The following is a 22,230-nucleotide window of genomic DNA, read 5'->3' as shown; positions in this document are numbered from 1 at the left end:
CTATCATGGATGAAAAATTTTCTGACTGATAGAAAAATGAGGGCAGTAATCAGAGGCAATGTATCAGAATGGAGAAATGTCACAAGTGGAGTACCACAGGGTTCAGTTCTTGCACCAGTGATGTTTATTGTGTACATAAATGATCTACCAGTTGGTATACAGAATTATATGAACATGTTTGCTGATGATGCTAAGATAATAGGAAGGATAAGAAATTTAGATGACTGTCATGCCCTTCAAAAAGACCTGGACAAAATAAGTATATGGAGCACCACTTGGCAAATGGAATTTAATGTTAATAAATGTCATGTTATGGAATGTGGAATAGGAGAACATAGACCCCACACAACCTATATATTATGTGAGAAATCTTTAAAGAATTCTGATAAAGAAAGAGATCTAGGAGTGGTTCTAGATAGAAAACTATCACCTGAGGACCACATAAAGAATATTGTGCAAGGAGCCTATGCTATGCTTTCTAACTTCAGAATTGCATTTAAATACATGGATGGCGATATACTAAAGAAATTGTTCATGACTTTTGTTAGGCCAAAGCTAGAATATGCAGCTGTTGTGTGGTGCCCATATCTTAAGAAGCACATCAACAAACTGGAAAAGGTGCAAAGACATGCTACTAAGTGGCTCCCAGAACTGAAGGGCAAGAGCTACGAGGAGAGGTTAGAAGCATTAAATATGCCAAAACTAGAAGACAGAAGAAAAAGAGGTGATATGATCACTACATACAAAATAGTAACAGGAATTGACAAAATCGACAGGGAAGACTTCCTGAGACCTGGAACTTCAAGAACAAGAGGTCATAGATTTAAACTAGCTAAACACAGATGCCGAAGAAATATAAGAAAATTCACCTTCGCAAATAGAGTGGTAGACGGTTGGAACAAGTTAAGTGAGAAGGTGGTGGAGGCCAAGACCGTCAGTAGTTTCAAAGCGTTATATGACAAAGAGTGCTGGGAAGACGGGACACCACGAGCGTAGCTCTCATCCTGTAACTACACTTAGGTAATTACACTTAGGTAATTACACACACACAGCGATACAAAGATGCGAGAAACAATTATACAGCAGTAAGGAGAGAGGCAGAAAGAAATTTTGAAAAAGGGATAGCAGATAAATGTAAAACAGAACCGGGCCTATTCTACAAATTCATAAACAACAAATTGCAGGTAAAGGATAATATCCAGAGGTTGAAAATGGGAAACAGATTCACGGAAAATGAAAGGGAAATGTGTGAAACATTAAATGAAAAGTTCCAAAGTGTGTTTGTACAAAATGAAATCTTCAGAGAACCAGACACAATAAGAATTCCAGAGAACAACATAGAGCGGATAGAGGTGTCTAGAGATGAAGTGGAAAATATGCTAAAGGAGCTCGGGAGGAACAAAGCAGCTGGCCCAGATGGCGTTTCACCATGGGTTCTGAGAGAATGTGCATCTGAGCTCAGCATTCCACTTCACCTGATCTTTCAGGCATCCCTGTGTACAGGAATCGTAGCAGACGTGTGGAAACAGGCTAACATAGTTCCAATCTACAAAAGTGGCAGCAGGGAAGACCCCCTCAATTATAGACCTGTATCATTGACAAGTGTAATAGTGAAAGTATTGGAAAAGCTAATCAAAACTAAATGGGTAGAACACCTGGAGAGAAATGATATAATATCAGACAGACAGTATGGTTTTCGATCAGGAAGATCCTGTGTATCGAATTTACTCAGTTTCTATGATCGGGCCACAGAGATATTACAGGAAAGAGATGGCTGGGTTGACTGCATCTATCTGGACCTAAAAAAGGCTTTCGACAGAGTTCCACATAAGAGGTTGTTCTGGAAACTGGAAAATATTGGAGGGGTGACAGGTAAGCTTCTATCATGGATGAAAAATTTTCTGACTGATAGAAAAATGAGGGCAGTAATCAGAGGCAATGTATCGGAATGGAGAAATGTCACAAGTGGAGTACCACAGGGTTCAGTTCTTGCACCAGTGATGTTTATTGTGTACATAAATGATCTACCAGTTGGTATACAGAATTATATGAACATGTTTGCTGATGATGCTAAGATAATAGGAAGGATAAGAAATTTAGATGATTGTCATGCCCTTCAAGAAGACCTGGACAAAATAAGTATATGGAGCACCACTTGGCAAATGGAATTTAATGTTAATAAATGTCATGTTATGGAATGTGGAATAGGAGAACATAGACCCCACACAACCTATATATTATGTGAGAAATCTTTAAAGAATTCTGATAAAGAAAGAGATCTAGGAGTGGTTCTAGATAGAAAACTATCACCTGAGGACCACATTAAGAATATTGTGCAAGGAGCCTATGCAATGCTTTCTAACTTCAGAATTGCATTTAAATACATGGATGGCGATATACTAAAGAAATTGTTCATGACTTTTGTTAGGCCAAAGCTAGAATATGCAGCTGTTGTGTGGTGCCCATATCTTAAGAAGCACATCAACAAACTGGAAAAGGTGCAAAGACATGCTACTAAGTGGCTCCCAGAACTGAAGGGCAAGAGCTACGAGGAGAGGTTAGAAGCATTAAATATGCCAAAACTAGAAGACAGAAGAAAAAGAGGTGATATGATCACTACGTACAAAATAGTAACAGGAATTGATAAAATCGACAGGGAAGACTTCCTGAGACCTGGAACTTCAAGAACAAGAGGCCATAGATTTAAACTAGCTAAACACAGATGCCGAAGAAATATAAGAAAATTCACCTTCGCAAATAGAGTGGTAGACGGTTGGAACAAGTTAAGTGAGAAGGTGGTGGAGGCCAAGACCGTCAGTAGTTTCAAAGCGTTATATGACAAAGAGTGCTGGGAAGACGGGACACCACGAGCGTAGCTCTCATCCTGTAACTACACTTAGGTAATTACACTTAGGTAATTACACAGTGGCTCCTCAACATATGCTTGCCCCTACTTACGATAATTTCGAGTTACGATGTAAATTTCATCGAAAAATGCAACTCGACATCCGATGGTGTCGTCAACTTCCGATATTTGTTGGTACATGTTTGGATCAACCAAGCGCGTGGTTCCCGGTCACGTGGCCGACCTGCCTCAGTTTACTACAGCTGCCCGCTTAGTGACGACCGTGCCTATAAGAAATTCCGCTTTTGTGGTGATTTTTTGCATTTTGAACATTAAAGTAATTATTATATATCACTCCATGAGTCCCAGGAAAGTCAGTGGTAAGGCTCAACATATGAAAACCCATGTAAGGATGACCATAGAGCAGAAACAAGAGTACAGAATGTCTCTTTCTCAGCAATTAAGAAAATGTGTGCAGCATTGGAAAAATTGCAAACCTTTGCTGAAACGACTCGCCCAAATCAAGCTGCAGTAGGTCGTTGCCTTAACCTATTCAATGACACTGTGATGCATCATTACAATCATTACAGACAAATGTTAAAAACGAACGGAAAAACAAATGTCTCTTGACAAATTTGTAGTGAGACAAACAAGCACTGAACCACAACCAGGTCCTAGTGGTATTCAGGGAAAACATAGGAGAGAGAGTACCCCAGAGAAAACATCACTGCCTGATGTGATAATGGAAGGGGACTCCCCTTCCAAACAGTAACAACTCTCCTGCTCCCCCCTCATCACCATCTTCCATATGCCATCAAGAGCCCTCCATAAAGGTAAGAGAAACTTTGGTACTGTATTGTAGTTAGAAAAAACATTGTATTCAGTATAAAATGTATTTGTATGTTAATATTTTGGAGGATGGGGAACAGATTAATTAAAATTCCTTTATTTCTTATGGGAAAAATCGCTTCGACTTACGATCCGTCTCTGGGCAACCTGTCCTCTTAAAAAGAACGTCGCTTTTGGCCGTTTGCCCGTATGGCCGAATTTGGACGTAATTTGAAATTGAAAAAATATGAAAATAAATTTGGGATTTTTTTTTTCAACAAGAGTAAGTTAAGGGTCCTCTGATAGGTTAGGTGGGCAGGAAATTCTCATAAAGTTTCAAAACGTTATGAAAAACGTTAATTTAAAGTGTCCTCTTATAACCTCTGCGCGTAGGCCGGACGACTCAAATAGAAAACGGAACAGAACGTCACTTTTGTGAGTCGATTTCATTTCAAATTACGTCCAAATTTGGCCATAGTGCGCATACCAGCCTAAAGTGACGTTCTTTTTAAGAGGACGGGTTACTCTGGGAATGGATTAGCATCGTAAGTCGAGACCCCCATTATTTATATTTATATATTATATATATATATATATATATATATATATATATATATATATATATATATATATATATATATATATATATATATATATATATAAACAGTGGTACCTCGGTTTAAGAGTTGAATTCGTTCCTGGAGACAGCTCGTATTCCAAAAACTCGTATTCCGAAGCTAATTTCCCCATAAGAAATAATAGGAAATGAATTAATCCATTCCTGACTACCCCAAAAACCTCACTTCAAACTAAATTTTAAACCTAATTCCTCTAAATAAACCTACAAAACTATGTTCAAGTTATTACTAACCTTGCTGTTGGCGTATGGAAGATGGTGAGGAGGAGGGAGGTGAGGAGGAGGGAGGAGAAGAGGTGTTACTGTTTGGAAGGGGAGTCCCCTTCCATTATAACATCAGGCACTGAGGACTTCATTGGTGTGCACACTCTGGTACGTTTTGCCTGCATACTACTAAGACTTGCTTGTCTTACTAAGAATCTGTCTAAAGACACTTGTTTTTCCCTACATTTTAACACTTGTCTGTAGTAAGACATCACACTGTCATTTTAAAGATCAATGCAACGGCCTGCTACAGCTTTATCTGGGTGAGTTTTTTCAACAAAACTTTGGCGCTCGAGAGCGTTACCACTTTTTGTGTTGAGGTCGCACAGCAGACTCGCTCATGAGTCACGTGAAAAAATATTTCTATAAACTATTTGTTATGGGATCGACTTTGGGATAATTTGAAAATGTCCGCAATGAAATTTCTGTTTTCTCTAATATCCGCATAGCCTATTTGGGAGAACGGCATAGCATTGCACCATCTAGGTAAGACCATTGTCTTGTTGACACGACAAGTGTAATCGACGTAGTTTTTTATTTGGTGCCGGTCTAACGCATCCTTGTGTGACATTTTATACTTATGTCCTTCTAGAACACTCTATTGCGAACACAGTGGTACAAAAATGAAATACCTACATAGAAAATTAATGTCAGGAGAGTGAAAAAGAGTATACACTTTTCAGTGTTGCCACTCGATCACCCGAAACGCCGCACTATTTTCTTAGGTTAAACCTTACCACTGGCTTTATTAGGACCCATGGCAAGATATATAATAACAACTTTTATGGTCAAATAACCAAAAATCCAACAAAACACTGAAAATCCGGGTGAAGAATATACGTGGGATAGTCACTGGGCGCGAGGCACTGGTAAACTGAGGGGTGATGGGCGACGATCGCAGTACCACCACGCGCTAGGTCGGCCTGTACACGTATCAACAAACTTGCCTTCCGAGGCACATTTTCCGAGCAAATACTGCTCGTGTTCCGAAAAACTTGTATTCAGGGACACTCATATTCCGAGGTACCACTGTACGTACATCGAAAATTAATGTCAGAACAGTGAAAAGTGTATACGCTTTTCAGTGTTGCCACTCAATCGCCCAAAACGCTGCACTATTTTCTTAGGTTAAACCTTACCACTGGCTTTCTTGAAACCCCATGGCGAGATATATAATAACTTTTTATGGTCAAATGACCAAAAATCCAACAAAACACTGAAAATCCGTGTGAAGAATTGACGTGGGATAGTCACTGGGCCCGAGGCACTGGTAAACTGAGGGGTGAGGGGCGACGATCGCCGTACCACCACGAACTAGGTCGGCCTGTACGCGTATCAACAAACTTGCCTTCCGAGGCACATTTTCAGAGCAAATACTGCTCGTATTCCGAAAAACTCGTATTCAGGGACACTCATATTCTGAGGTACCACTGTATATATATATATTTATAAATAAATAAATAAAAATACTCACTTACCTTTTGTCAGAGATTTTTTCAAGTTTAATGACATCAAAGTTCCAGGACATATCATCTGCCAAGAGTTCCCGAATAGCTGCTGAGGCTTGTTGGTGGAGGGCAGGAAGAGATGGCCGTGGTAACTGACTAACTTTGGTAGCTGTGTCGTTACTGCTACGGCGAACAGACAGCAAGGGCTTAGGGCCTTGCTGGTTAGTAAACCAAAATTAGTGTTAGAATACTCCTGCTAAACATTTTCCTAAATAACAATGTATGTGCCATACACAACTTTAGTGTTGGACATGCTAAAAAATAAAACTGCATTGAATGTAATGAAATGACAATTTCTGGGTGTACCCTAGTGGTTCCCTGAAGCTACTGTATGCTGATATTTTACCATATACTAGGTCAAATAATTCATGTAGTTCTACAGGCCTACTGGGAACCAACACCAGAAACTGGTCCACTCAGAGAAGTGCAGGGAGTGTTAACATTTAGTTTTGTCACCTCACCGGGAAAGGCAACCAGAAAGTCAGCGATTAAAACAAATCACTGATGGCATCAAAACAGACTGACGTCTTGAAACCTGCATAAAGAACTAACCCCCTCCCCCAACTTTGTAAATGATCAAATTTTATCGAAAGTAACGTGATCTCATTCGCCTAACCTCCCCTGTCGTCTGAAGTGAGCAGGAAAGCTGCTTCCCACCAGCCAGGAGTCCCAGCTCCCAGTTCTAGCCCGAAATGCTATGCGTATTAGTGGCTTTAGGTATTGTATGTACTAGCTCTATCTATAAATCCAACTTTGTAAATCAACTATGTATATACTTTTCCTGAATAAAGAATTTGAATTTGAAGGCATCAACCTGACAACCAGGAAGGGAGGGGATCAGGGAGCCACTGGGGCTAACCCAAAAATTAGCATTTCATTACATTCAACACAGATTTTCTGGGGGACCCCATTGTGGCTCCCTGAAGCTAACTACCCATGGAGAAGGGAAAGCACATGGGAACACACCAGGGAGGAGGAAGCACTGCAGGAGACACGACGAAGATCAGACCCCAGCCGAGAGACACAAGCATACATCTCTTAGCTCTGTGTATGCTTATGAAACATTCCATGAAGCATGTAATACAGGATTATTGGAACAAACACAGCACTGTTCCAAGCTCAGTGTTCAATAAGTACCTGTCATGAGCCACAAAAAGGCACCGAAGGCCTGGGAACATTCACCAGACATTGGGCCGCCAGAACAATGTTCGACCTCCAAAACCCTCGTGCCCAAATATCAGTCCAGGACATGTTCATGAACACAGCTGAAAGAGTGGCATACTTCCTAATATCACAGGCAAGGGAATAGAACACAGGGTTTATAGACCCAATAACATTGTGAGACGACCTGAGAAATATAAGCCTTGGAACAGGGAGCCAAGGAAACAGGCCTGACTTAACCTGTGGACGGCGCAGCTATTAACTACTATTAAACATTAGCCACCTGACAAAACACGGGGTATGGCGTTGTGCCACACGACAAAAAGGGTATGGCATTGTGCCACCCAACAAAAAGGGTATGGCATTGTGCCACCCAACAAAACACGGGGTATGGCGTTGTGCCTCTCAACATGTGAGCACTGTCAGGATAACGTAAGATTCAAAATGCACATGAGGTAGGTTAGGTACGAGATGGATGCCCGAGACCTCCAGTGAGTACCAGCCATCTTGTAAAAATTCCTAGCATGCCCCAGGGCTGCAGGAAAACTCAGTTCTGAATGAGCAACCATGGCTGGCGCACACACCTCCGGCTCCCAATCCCTTGCTGAACATGGTCTCGAAAGATTGCTCTCTGAAGGTGAAATTTAGACTATATTGTTTGAAAATAAGGGTAGTGATACTGATGAAGCAAGGCACAATAAAGACCTAACACAAGTGTCGGATACAAATGATACAGCACGGATGAAGATAATACAGTGAGTGTATCCAGTACAGGGTGAGCACCAGGCATGCTGTGGCTTCCCAGGTCATCGCCCTTGTCAGTATTATCACCACCTGTGTCATCTCCAATTTTTAAAGAGAATGATATTATAGATGAATCCTTTTCTGGGTTCAGTAAGGCTGCTTCTGATACAAGTAGCATATATGAACAGAGTGTTAGCGGCTTCCATGGTGGTGATGCCAGTACAAGGAGCATGGATGAATTCATAAGGGAGGACTGTGATAATTTTGTAACACACAAACTACAATATGATACTGATGTTCTTGGTGTTGCACCCACTTTCCCATATACACGTGAGATATGAGTGAAAATTAATATTTTATAGCTTATTTTGATGAGCCATTCATGCAATATCTTGTTGACTAAACCAACAGGTATGTATTACAACTGCAACTTATTGCAGGTGTCTTATTACCTACTTAATGTATGATACATTGAAAGGACACCACTGTGGCTCAATTGTATGTGTTCTTAGCTCTGTGTCTGCTTATGAAACATTCCGGGAAACATGTAATAAATAATAGATTTTCCTTTCGCACATTTCACTGCCTCTGTTATGTAGCAGCCAGTCAGAACCAGTCATTTACAATCACAACAAGTCAGTCAGTAAAGATCAGTCATAACTAAATGAAGTTATAACCATAGGTAGTAATAACCAAAGGCAGTCATAACCAAAGGTAGTCAAGCATTCACAGTTGTAGAAGCAACTGGTTAGGCAGTTATGGTCAGTCAGGCATTTACAGTCAACAAGGTATACACAATCAGGCATTCATAGTCCCAACCACTTAGTAAACAATAAGTTTAATGTCAGGCGCTCAGGCAGACTTGCCTCCACATCCACCCTCTGGTAACAAGGAAGCCTACTGTATTAATTCAGTCCAGACATGGCTGGGAGGAGTACAGCTTGGGGGTTCGGTGTGGGGGATGGTGGTATGGAGCTAGTGGGGAGGGTCCAGTGTGCGGGATGGGGAGGCCTTGGGGAGGGACCGGGGTAACCATCTCCTGTGTTAGTCCTAGTCAGAAGCTCAGCCGCTGCAGCAACCCATCTCAATCCAACACCTGCCTCCCCCACTGCTATACTCTGCTGTGCGTTCTGCTATTCGCCTGCTTACCCACTGTCTCCTGACTGCCCTGCTATCCACTGGCTCTGTGCCCACCACTATGCCCACTCTGCCACCTACCTCTTTAGACTACTATCTGCCACCCGTTGATTCTGCTGCCTGTATGCCCACTATACCCACTCTAACAACCATCTCACTCTACTGACAGCTTGCAAAACGGTGCAGAAGAAACATCGATACTGAAAGTAAGCTGCAGCGGCTCTGCCAGCGCCGCATGATATGAGGCAACAGTATTAGGCATCAGATGACGGTCCTGGAACAACCAAGAAAGAAAGGACACCACCACCCGAGCCGAAAGCGAGGCGCAACAACAAAGGCCAAAAAGAACCGGAAGGACTGCCAGGAAACTTCATACTGCAGCCGAGAAGAAACCCTCATGTGAGAAACCAACAAGGAAGCCACCTGCTCACCATCTCTATGGTGATAAACATGAGTCAAAAACACCAAACGTGAAGACTCGCAGTGAGGACCGAACCAGTCTCATAACGGACTGGCCCGATCTCCTGAAAGAGGCAGAGCCACAGAAAAACCTCCGGGTTCAGACACCGGGCAAGCAGCACCAGAAACCACGGGGCCAAGCGGACCACTCAACCCTGGTAAGTCTCCAAGCGAGCCAGGACCTGGAGCAACAGCTGATCCGTGGGGAAGAGGTACAAGAACCCCCACCTCGACCAGTCCTGCCAAAAAGTGTCGATCCCTACAGCCTCACAGTCAGGGAAGGGTGCCACGTAAACTAGAAGATGCCTCAACCGTGCCGACACGAAGAGGTCCACCTCCAGGCGCCCGAACATCCGGCAGAGCCAACTTAAAAAGTCAGCGTCGACCATCCATTCTGTTGACAGGGGAAAGAATCTGGGACAGGCTGTCCGCCAGGACATTGGACAACCCCTGGTCGTGAATAGATAGGACAGTCCAAACCCCGAAAACTCAGCAGACGAGTCACCCGAAGCGACCAACCCCAAAGAGCCAAGGACTGCATCAAACCCCCTCGGTTCAGGCAATGAACCATCGAAGGGGAAGAACAAGGGGGTGCAGACGAAACCAAGGCCGAAGTAACCAACACCCCCAATTCCGGGTCCTTATACACAAAGCGGGGCAGCCTCGGGGAATCCTGGGAAGCGACAACCCGAGCGCGTTGCAATAACTTAAACCTACCATGCAATGCGCGAGCTGCCTGCACCCGAAGTAAATCATCAGCAGACTGGGTGAATTGAGTCACGAACAAGCAACACAGCTCGCAGGACTCAGGGTCGAATGTGTCACTGACGCAACAGGCAGCATGACTGAGGCAAAAACAATGAGAGTCATCCTGAGAAGGGGACAGAACAACCCTCAAACTCGCACAAAGCGAGAGGGGATGCAAGGGTCTCCTCCATCGGACCCAAGAGCCCCCGCAGGGTAGTGCAGGGCCCCTAGACTAGGTCTGCTAAGGGTTATCCCAGGCAGGGCACTGCTAAACGACGCCCAAAACTGCATTGGTTAGCAAAAAAAGAAAACAAAAAAGCACGCAGCTGGACAACATGCCCAATGGGAACAGAGCCGGACGCTGTTATAGGTGAAAACTAGCTACGCAGTACCCTGCGCCCCACCAGTGCTATAACTACCACTAATCCTAAGGTAAACAAGGAAGGAAAAAAACCCAAACATTCGGGGCGGCCAAATGCCAAGAAGCGAAAGGCCAACAGAGGTAGACCCAAGGCGACTTGTGGAAGGCAACCCCAACTCCCAGGGGTTGTACTTGCAGGGTACTCAGGGAAGGTGACACTAAGCACATGCAGCTCGAGTACCTGAGAATACTTTTTTTTTTTTTTTTTTTTTGAGATATATACAAGAGTTGTTACATTCTTGTACAGCCACTAGTACGCGTAGCGTTTCGGGCAAGTCCCTGGAATACGATCCCCTGCCGCGAAGAATCGTTGTTACAACCAAGTACACATTTTACTGTTGCGTTAAACAGAGGCTACAGTTAAGGAATTGCGCCCAGTAAATCCACCCCGGCCAGGATACGAACCCATGACATAGCGCTCGCGGAACGCCAGGCGAGTGTCTTACCACTACACCACGGAGACTGTTAACCAAGAAACTACTACTCTCAACTCACATGACCACCGTAAGAGCAGCACTGAAACAAGACTGGAGCTGGAACCACACAACCATGCACGATCCCATCAGCCGAGGAACTGGGGTGGGGATCGCCGGTGCAAGGGTCTGTGGCTACCCCTTCCCCCTCCCGGGGCAGGGGGGAGCTGCGCAGACATGTTGCATGTGTGTCGTCATGCTCGTTTGCTCATTTTTCTTTTGGGGAGTTCTGTCCACTCGTTTGTTGATTTTCGTTGTTAACCAGAATAGGGGTTTGTTTTGTGGCACTTACCTTTCTGGGTGCCTGTCCCACTTGATGGCAGATATAGAATGCACCAAATCACATGTACATTTCTATGGGCCATTGCTCCCTGTGCCTCTGTGAGGGGGCTAGGTTCTGGTTTGTGGTCCCCGGTAGGCTAGAACTCCACCCACATCGACTGATGCAAAATAATAAGGGTATCTATATCAACCATGGATAGCTCCGGGGAGCCGTAGGGCTTCCCCAGAAAAGGAATGAAAGGGACACGACCAACAACACACACAGCCGCTGGTCACGTACCAACAAGCCATGCCAACAACACAGGTGTGTGACACGTCCCAACAAGATGAAAATGAAAAAAGATGCAAAGGTACGCCAACAAACCAGCACCCGAACCAAGGAGTACGAGCTACGAGGACATGATCATCACATTGAAGAATCCCAAAGGAAGCGATAAGGTAGAAAAAGACAGACTACAGGACCCCAGGGGCACACGCACCAGGGGACAGTTTCAAAGCGTTATATGACAGTGCTGGGAAGACAGGACACCGCGAGCGTAGCTCTCATCCTGTAACTACACTTAGGAGGTAATTACACTGAAAATGGGAAATAGATTCACGGAAAATTAAAAGGAAATGTGTGAAACATTAAACGAAAAGTTCCAAAGTGTGTTTGTACAAAATGAAATCTTCAGGGAACCAGACACAATAAGAATTCCAGAGAACAACATAGAGCACATAGAGGTGTCTAGAGACGAAGTGGAAAAAATGCTCAAGGAGCTAAATAAGAGCAAAGCAGTTGGTCCAGATAGAGTTTCACCATGGGTTCTGAGGTAATGTGCACCTGAGCTCAGCATTCCACTTCAACTGATTTTTCAGGCATCCCTGTTTACAGGAGTTTTAGCTGATGTGTGGAAAAAGGCTAACATAGTTCCAATCTACAAAAGTGGAAGCAGGGAAGACCCCCTTAATTATAGACCTGTATAATTGACAAGTGTAATAGTCCAAATATTTGAAAAAATAATTAAAACTAAATGGGTAGAACACCTGGAGAGAAATGATATAATATCAGACAGACAGTATGGTTTTCGATCTGGAAGATCCTGTGTATCGAATTTACTCAGTTTCTATGATCAAGCAACAGAGATATTACAGAAAAGAGATGGTTGGGTTGACTGCATCTATCTGGACCTAAAAAAGGCTTTCGATAGAGTTCCACATAAAAGATTGTTCTGGAAACTGGAAAATTTTGGAGGGGTGACAGGTAAGCTTCTAACATGGATGAAAAGTTTTATGACTGATAGAAAAATGAGGGCAGTGATCAGAGGCAATGTATCAGACTGGAGAAATGTTACAAGTGGAGTACCACAGGGTTCAGTTCTTGCACCAGTGATGTTTATTGTCTACATAAATGATCTACCAGTTGGTATACAGAATTATATGAACATGTTTGCTGATGATGCTAAGATAATCTGTGCACCATGTTGGCTCCAAATGCACGCATTGCGTCAGTGGTGGGTGGATGGACGATGGAGCTTAGGTGGGAGGCAGTATGAATGAGGGGGGGGGAGAATTAGTGAGAGAGGGGGGGAGGTAGGGAGAGATGTTAGGAGGTAGGGAGAGATGCTAAGAGGGAGGGGGAGGTAGGGAGAGATGCTAGGAGGTAGGCAGGAAGGGATGGAAGTAGTGAGAATTAGGGAGGGAAAGGCAGGCTGGCAGGCACAGGCAGGCAGGCTGGCAGGCACAGGCAGGCAGGCACAGGCAGGCAGACAGGCAGGCAGGCAGGCAGGCAGGCAGGCAGGCAGGCAGGCAGGCAGGCAGGCAGGCTAGCTTGCAGGCAGGGAGTGAGTGGTAGTCACGCGGTTGAACCGCGTGACCTTGAGAGATGGGATGTAGGGGGCGGGTGGTTTGTTGGTGGTGGGGGTGAGACCGGCTCATTCCCGAAGATAAGCCTAACACTACCCGTTAGCATGATGGCAGGGAGGGAGGCAGGCTGGCTGGAAAGGAAGCAGGCTGGCAGGCTGGGAAGGAGGCAGGCTGGGAAGGAGGCAGGCTGGGAAGGAGGCAGGCTGGGAAGGAGGCAGGCAGGCAGGCTGGGAAGGAGGCAGGCTGGGAAGGAGGCAGACTGGCAGGCAGGGAAGGAGGCAGGCTGGCAGGCTGGGAAGGAGACAGGCTGGGAAGGAAGCAGGCTGGCAGGCTGGGAAGGAGGCAGGCTGGCAGGCTGGGAAGGAGGCAGGCTGGCAGGCTGGGAAGGAGGCAGGCTGGGAAGGAAGCAGGCTGGCAGGCTGGGAAGGAGGCAGGCTGGGAAGGAGGCAGGCTGGGAAGGAGGCAGGCTGGGAAGGAGGCAGGCTGGGAAGGAGGCAGGCTGGGAAGGAGGCAGGCTGGGAAGGAAGCAGGCTGGCAGGCTGGGAAGGAGGCAGGCTGGGAAGGAAGCAGGCTGGCAGGCTGGGAAGGAGGCAGGCTGGGAAGGAAGCAGGCTGGCAGGCTGGGAAGGAGGCAGGCTGGGAAGGAAGCAGGCTGGCAGGCTGGGAAGGAGGCAGGCTGGGAAGGAAGCAGGCTGGCAGGCTGGGAAGGAGGCAGGCAGGCAGGCTGGGAAGGAGGCAGGCTGGGAAGGAAGCAGGCTGGCAGGCTGGGAAGGAGGCAGGCTGGGAAGGAAGCAGGCTGGCAGGCTGGGAAGGAGGCAGGCAGGCAGGCAGGCTGGGAAGGAGGCAGGCTGGGAAGGAGGCAGGCTGGGAAGGAGGCAGGCTGGCAGGCAGGGAAGGAGGCAGGCTGGTAGGCAGGGAAGGAGGCAGGCTGGCAGGCTGGGAAGGAGGCAGGCTGGGAAGGAGGCAGGCTGGGAAGGAGGCAGGCTGGGAAGGAGGCAGGCAGGCAGGCAGGAAGCGATATATGGGTGTTGAAGTGAACCGTGAACCACGTGACCTTTGAGAGTGTGTGTGTGTGTGTGTGTGTGTATGGGTTTGGGGTGGGGGGTGGGGGTGGTGTGTCGGTGGTGGGGGGAGAAGGGGAGGTGTGTCGGTGGTGGGGGGAGAGGGGGAGGTGTGTCGGTGGTGGGGGGAGAGGGGGAGGTGTGTCGGTGGTGGGGGAGGGACCGGCTGACTCCGTAAGCCTAACCACACTCCACAGACCTGTGACCCAGATTTGTTTCTTAAATGTACAGTACATCATCGTATATTTTAGGCAGGATGTTCCTGCAGGCTGGCAGGAAACATCCAGAGGATGTTTGCCAGACGTCTTAATAATCAGTTAGGAACAATTAAGGACTTTTATAAAGCGGATCAGGACTTCACTTATTGATGAGTACAAACAAAACACGGTCGCATTTACGCCATGAACCTGACGATTTTTTTCCCTAGAGTTTTTTCATAAATTTTTCTGAAAAATTTCTTTTTACATTTCTAGTTTATTTTTTCCCCTCTATTTCTCGTATACGAACTTACATGTTAACCGACGGGTCTCGTCCCCAAGGGGTTCGGAAACCAAGTGGTGCTCTGTAATAGGAAGGATAAGAAACTTAGATGATTGTCATGCCCTTCAAGATGACCTGGACAAAATAAGTATATGGAGCACCACTTGGCAAATGGAATTTAATGTTAATAAATGCCAAGTTATGGGATGTGGAATAGGAGAACATAGACCCCACACAACCTATATAATATGTGAGAAATCTTTAAAGAATTCTGATAAAGAAAGAGATGTAGGGGTGGATCTAGATAGAAAACTATCACCTGAGGACCACATAAAGAATATTGTGCGAGGAGCTTATGCCACGCTTTCTAACTTCAGAATTGCTTTTAAATACATGGATGGCGATATACTAAAGAAATTGTTCATGAGTTTTGTTAGGCCAAAGCTAGAATATGCAGCTGTTGTGTGGTGCCCATATCTAAAGAAGCACATCAACAAACTGGAAAAGGTGCAAAGACATGCTACTAAGTGGCTCCCAGAAGTGAAGGGCAAGAGCTACGAGGAGAGGTTAGAGGCATTAAACATGCCAAAACTAGAAGACAGAAGAAAGAGAGTTGATATGATCACTACATACAAAATAGTAACAGGAATTGATAAAATTGATAGGGAAGATTTCCTGAGACCTGGAACTTTAAGAACAAGAGGTCATAGATTTAAACTAGCTAAACACAGATGCCGAAGAAATATCAGAAAATTCACTTTCACAAACAGAGTGGTAGACAGTTGAAACAAGTTAGGTGAGAAGGTGGTGGAGGCCAAGACCGTCAGTAGTTTCAAAGCGTTATATGATAAGGAGTGCTGGGAAGACAGGACACCACGAGCAGAGCTCTCATCCTGTAACTACACTTAATTAATTACACTTAGGTAATTACTGGTGGAATGAGAGCCCAAATGAGCCAAAGAGACATGGGAAAGAAGAATTGCTGTGTCAGAGTAATAGACAAGTGGAACGCATGAGGAAGCGATGTGGTAGAGGATGACACCACACACAGCTTCAAGCGCAGATATGATAAGATCCCAGCAGGCGCAGGAACCTACACATGAGCGAATGACAGGCAAGAAGCAGGACAAAAAAGCCAAAGCCCAACTCCTGCAACGCAACTAGGTAAGTACCTTACAGAGAATCCAATATATATGGAAGGTCTAAGCCAGGCACTGCAAGACGTGCAAGGAAAGAGTGACCCAGCTAAGACCATGAAAAATGGGGCCACAACCCCCGTTTGCAACCATGAACCCAGCTGAACAAGTAAGGCTTCAAGAAGAAGCACGAAAGGGCCAAACAAAAATCCACAACCAATCCTCAACACATTCACAGCATGAAAACTGCTGCAAAATGTCACCTCAGAACATCCAGATAGGAGCACTTACCCAATAACACATACCTCCACCATTGTACTTCGTAACCTGGTGGAGGTTACTATCTGGTTACTATCCGAGTCCCCTATCTGGACTCAAGCATGGGCTGGACATGCATAAGAATGGGACAGGATGGGTACAAATAGGAGCTGCCTCATATGGCCTATTAGGCCAGCTACAGTCACCTATGTTCCGATGTTTGTAAATTCGTATCCAAAAATCACTAACCAGTGCCTTGCCGAAGAGAAGCCAGACCGCATAAACTTACCTGCAGAACGTAGGCACAAATGTGTCTTGACACAACATAGCCGAGAAGATTATAGGAGCACTGCCAGTGGAAGAAGGAAGAGCCGCACATGCAAGAGAAGAGGGTAGAGGCGACGGAGGAGCCCTACACCCATACGCAGGGAAAACCCCGCGTCCGTCCCATAGTAGCAATCCAGAACATTTCCAGAAGCTACCAGGCATGGACTGGAGAATGGAGAAGAGCAAGAGGTGAAGTACCTGAGAGAAAAAGGGACGCAAAACACCAGTACATGTGTGTGGTGCCCATATCTTAAGAAGCACATCAACAAACTGGAAAAGGTGCAAAGACATGCTACGAAGTGGCTCCCAGAACTGAAGGGCAAGAGCTACGAGGAGAGGTTGGAAGCATTAAACATGCCAAAACTAGAAGACAGAAGAAAAAGAGGTGATATGATCACTACATACAAAATAGTAACAGGAATTGATAAAATCGACAGGGAAGATTTCCTGAGACCTGGCACTTCAAGAACAAGAGGTCATAGATTTAAACTAGCTAAACACAGATGCCGAAGAAATATAAGAAAATTCACCTTCGCAAATAGAGTGGTACACGGTTGGAACAAGTTAAGTGAGAAGGTGGTGGAGGCCAAGACCATCAGTAGTTTCAAAGCGTTATATGACAAAGAGTGCTGGGAAGACGGGACACCACGAGCGTAGCTCTCATCCTGTAACTACACTTAGGTAATTACACACAGTCAGAAGATATCGCCACCACCCTCCCTCCCACAGCATTACTCCTCCCTCCATGGCGCACAGCGCTAAATATCACCACAATCCTGCTATTATCAGAACCCTGGTCAGTTTTATCACAGTCAGGGGTCTTCTGTAATAATAATATTGCTACATAATAGCATGAACAAGTATATTTTGGCATTTTTAGGCGATGCTGTGGTCACAAGCTGAACAGCAGTGCTGTTAGCTCATGCTGCGTGCGTCAGGCTTGGTTGCTCACTCAATACTGAGGCCAATAACACCCGGGAGTTTGGCCTACGATTTTTTTTTTAAATGGCGTCTGTTTACAAGAGCCCTGATGAAGATGTGGTGAACCCCGTGTATCCGCAGGCCATTTAAATCTTGTGTATTACTCCAACACATCATATGACGTGATGCGCAGTTGACTGGAACAACGTCCAACACGTCATATGACGTGATGTGCACTTTAAGGGTTAATCACTAGACCTACTAGAATCACTGATAGTACTGCCACGACTCTAGATCACATCTGGACCAACATAACCTCTCTGCTTACTTCAGGTATAATCACCGATAGCACTACAGACCATTACCCCACATTTCTCTTAACTAACATTAACAAACCACCTCTAGAGTCAAGGGAGGTTAGTTTTAGGCTGCACAATGAAACTGCTATAGACAATTTTATAACTGCTGCTGATAATGTCAACTGGGAGTCCGAGTTAGGTAACATAGGGGACATCAACCTAGCAGTGTAATCTTTTCTTCAAAAAACTCTTAGCCTTTATAATATATAATAAGATAAGATAATATATGCAAACGCTGGCGGTGGTACCGGCTCCGACACAGCTGCTGAAAATTCGTGTTAATTTCGTCTCCACTCAACGTTGCATGGCCTAACTGCTGCCTAGCACGAGTTAAGTGCATGGAGACTTAATATGCCATAACTCACAGTGAACCTCAACAGTAATCAACCAAAATTAACCAATTTTCGCCTGCCTTTCTACAACCCTTCGGCCAAGTGTTACCTATACCCTAGGCATCCCTACTATAATTCACCAAGTATCTACCTTTAGAAACGCTACCAAGAATCTATTCGTCGAAAACATGCCCAAACATAACAACAAGCAAGGTAGGGGTGCCTCTCGCTCTGGTTCCATTACTCCTAGAGTTCTGAATGAAACACTGGCAATGCCGCAACCCTCGCCGATGTTTGTAAACACAGCATCCGCTCCCCCTCCTCACTCCCCCCCTTCAACTCACCTCGGATCTCTAGCTGTAGAATTCACTCAATCTATGGCTCCCTGTATAAACTTCAAACCTCTCCGAAGTAATCCATGGCTCCAGAAACTGCACAACCTTGTAAAAATGCAATCAGAAGCTATTTTGGCCCTCCAAGACACAGTCACCCGACAACAACATACCATAGACCGCCTCCTTGAATCGTCGATGAACAACAACCAAGAAATTCTCAACATACAAACTGTTGCAAATGATGCAATGGATCAAATACGTAAGATTCAGGCCGAAGAAACCCTCACAGCTCAAAGTGACCTCCTTCAAAAGCTGGAAAAACAGATCGATCTCCTTCAGATTCACCAGGCGGCTTCCGAAGATGACCAAGAGCAACAACAACTTCATGACTCCCTGATAATTAGCTCTGCTGATCTACCTGATGAACAACAAGGTGAGGATTGCTGTAACATAGCCAACACCCTAATTAATTCAAAGATCAGGGTCAATGTTCAAATCAAATCGGCTATTAGGATAGATAAAAACAATCCCCATAACAGGAGAATGCTCATCAAACTTACAAATCCCTCTGCGAAGTTTGACCTCATACAAACAGCTGCTAAGCAAAAAACCAACCTCTATATAAATGAGTGTCTTACAAAGCAACGTGGATCCCTCCTCTACAGGCTGCGCCAAATTCGCAAACAAAAACCTGGTCTTATCAAGCAGTGCTACACTAGGAATGGTACGATTTTTGCGAAGAAAGAAGGTACAGGAAAAAGATATGAAATAAAATGTGACCAACAACTCCTGGCCTTCTTAAGTGATTGTGGTATATCTGAAAACCTGAACCCGACCAATGCCAGTACTTAAAATAACCCTTTCAGTGCCTGAGCCTAACCTAACTTAATCTAACTTTGTCTAAGGTGCTGTCTCTGCCTTACCATTTACCTAATGTTCTCTTATTCATATAATTTCCTAAATAATCCATCAAGTCTTCATGCACTTATGCAAGCATCTACCTCAGTTTCATTGTAAAATTTTACTCTTAAATCTAATCTTACCCTATTCCATTTATATTTTAAATTTATTTGTATTGATCTATGTCATTTATTGAAATCAATTATTGATCTCATTTTTGTTCTTTTAATTAAGTTCATACTAATTATAAGTTAAAATTAAGCTTAATAAAATTTATTATCTTTAAGATTATTTTACTTTACAATTATCATTTGACAAATATTCTTATATATTCATCTTGACAGTCTCTACTGATTTTTTGTTCTCTCCACCAAACTTGTGTATCCTCCATGGCTATCTAGTGACTTTAATTCTACCTCTAATTGTTTCAATTCTTTGTTTACTTGCATTTATTGTTGTGTCTTGCCATAATTATTCTCTAATTTAGCAGACTCAATACTTTGTAAGCTCTTATTGTATTGTTATATAATTATATTGTTGTGTTTTGCTATAATTACTTTCTATTTTACAGCAGATTTGTTTTCATCTGTTTATGTAATTGCTTATCTTATTGTATCGTGACATTCTTTTCTATATTGATATATATTATCTGTCTATTGTTACTTACAGTGTACCTGAGAGTACCTGTAAGCAATCTACCTCATTTTTTCATTTTTGCTCAATTTTTTTTTGTATTGCTTAGTCTTGTTTATATTTTTGTTTTGTATATCTATATCTTGTGTTTTGTATAGTCCATGTTTATATGTTTTTTTCTTTAATCTCATTTATTACCTAGGTTGCCTAGCCTAGCCATACTCCCTTACTCCATTGTACCCCTGTAAGCCCCTTTTGTGTTTGTTTGGTACAGTATTGTGTACATTTTTTTCTTTTTTTTTTCTTGTTTTTTCCTGCAATCAGCTTTTTTTTATGCAGTCAAGTATAGACCCAGAACTTAACCTCTTATCCACTATCTATGACAATAATCACTTTAATGATCTAAATTGCAGATATTTTGCAGCACATGATGTAAACAATGTACTAACTCATAATCACAATATCTCTGTAATCAATTTGAACGTTAGATCCCTAGGTAAACACTTCGATGATGTTAGTGCCTTGATTGAAGCTATTGACAACAAATTCTCTTTTATTATACTTACTAAAACATGGTTGAAAGAGGATACTACTCAACTCTTTAACATGCCTAACTACTCAGCAATCCACAACTGTCGTCAACTTCAGAGAGGTGGTAGCACTGCTCTTTACTACCACCAAGAACTAACATGCTTAAAAGAAATTAGAACTAGAGACTGCTATGGGGAGTATATCTTCGCCAGCTTCAGAGTCAAGGGTGCCGAGTCTATCCTGTCTGTGGGTGCAGTTTATAGAATTCCTAACACTGATGTGTCCGAATTCAACTCAAACCTTAGAAATCTAATACTTGATAACAGACTGAACAAAAACCACCTAATAATCGCAGGGGACTTTAATATTGATCTCTGCGAGCCAGAACACCCTACTGCTGTTAGCTTCCTCAACTGTATGAATTCCTGCTTCCTCATACCCTTAATCACTAGACCTACTAGAATCACTGATAGCACTGCCACGACTCTAGATCACATCTGGACAAACATAACCTCTCCGCTTACTTCAGGTATAATCACCGATAGCACTACAGACCATTACCCCACATTTCTCTTAACTAACATTAGCAAACCACCTCTTGAGTCAAGAGAGATACGTTTTAGACTACACAATGAAACTGCTATAGACAATTTTATAACTGCTACTGATAATGTCAACTGGGAGTCCGAGTTAGGTAACAGAGGACATCAACCTAGCAGTTCAATCTTTTCTTCAAAAAACTCTTAGCCTTTATAATACCCACTGTCCTATGCTTACAAAACAAGTCACAACCAAAAGGCTTAACAATCCCTGGCTTACAAAGGGAATACTTAAATCTATTAATAAAAAACATGACCTTGAGAAGAAGTATAGGTTAGGAATTGTCTCCAAAGAATTCTCAAAGAATTACTCATTATTGCTATCTAAGATAATTAGACGAGCCAAAACTAAATACTACGAAGATAAATTTACCCAAATAAAGAGCAACATTAAACAAACTTGGAGAACAATTTCACAAATATTGGGATCAAAGAAGTCTTTAAATAACAAACCGACTCTCCTGTCTAATAACGATGGTCAGCTTTCAGCCTCTGATTCTGCTATTGAGTTCAATAGGTTCTTCTCTTCCATTGGTTCATCCCTTGCTAATGATATTCCATCTTCCAGTACTGACATTAAGGACTATCTTACAGGGAACTATCCCCAGTCTCTGTACCTAAAGCCTATTAATTCCATTGACGTCAATGAGATAATCCTTTCCCTTAAAACCAAGTCTGGTGCCCTTGAGGAGATACCAACTTTAATCTACAAAAAAGCCTCCTGGACCTAGATTCAGGAAGCTCTGTGTATTTCTTCGTAAGTGGGTTTGCTACGAAGGTTCCTAAGTGTGCCCTAAGAAGATGCTTAGGTGCGATTCAATAAGGTATACTTAGGAAGAAAATTGTTGGTTCACCTGCGTGCCGATAGAGGTCACTACTGTGTTTCGTTTGGCCAATCAGAGAGCAGCAACATTCTTCATATTGAAGATTTAGCGCTGGCTTATAGGAGCTCTACTGCCTCCTATTTACGTCGAATTTTCTTATAAAATTAGTATATTTCGAAGTAAA

The 22,230-nt window shown here is 43.8% G+C and overlaps 1 protein-coding gene across 10 annotated transcripts in view; it reads right to left on the bottom strand.

Annotated features, from left to right (window-relative positions):
• The window catches only part of LOC123757285 (high affinity cAMP-specific and IBMX-insensitive 3',5'-cyclic phosphodiesterase 8B), a 787,483-nt gene that overhangs the window by 295,898 nt on the left and 469,355 nt on the right, over positions 1 to 22,230 (bottom strand). For all 10 annotated transcript variants that reach the window (XR_011228393.1, XM_069323843.1, XM_069323837.1 and 7 more), the window contains one exon: positions 6,053 to 6,240. Coding sequence is in view for 9 of the 10 variants with exons in the window: in XM_069323843.1 (XP_069179944.1) it covers positions 6,053 to 6,240 (188 nt within the window). In the remaining variant the exon portion in view is untranslated. The remainder of the gene's footprint in view (positions 1 to 6,052; positions 6,241 to 22,230) is intronic.

Source organism: Procambarus clarkii, chromosome 13, assembly GCF_040958095.1.
Source record: "Procambarus clarkii isolate CNS0578487 chromosome 13, FALCON_Pclarkii_2.0, whole genome shotgun sequence".
Taxonomy (NCBI): Eukaryota; Metazoa; Arthropoda; class Malacostraca; order Decapoda; family Cambaridae; genus Procambarus; species Procambarus clarkii.
This window is presented reverse-complemented; position numbering and strand designations above follow the sequence as displayed.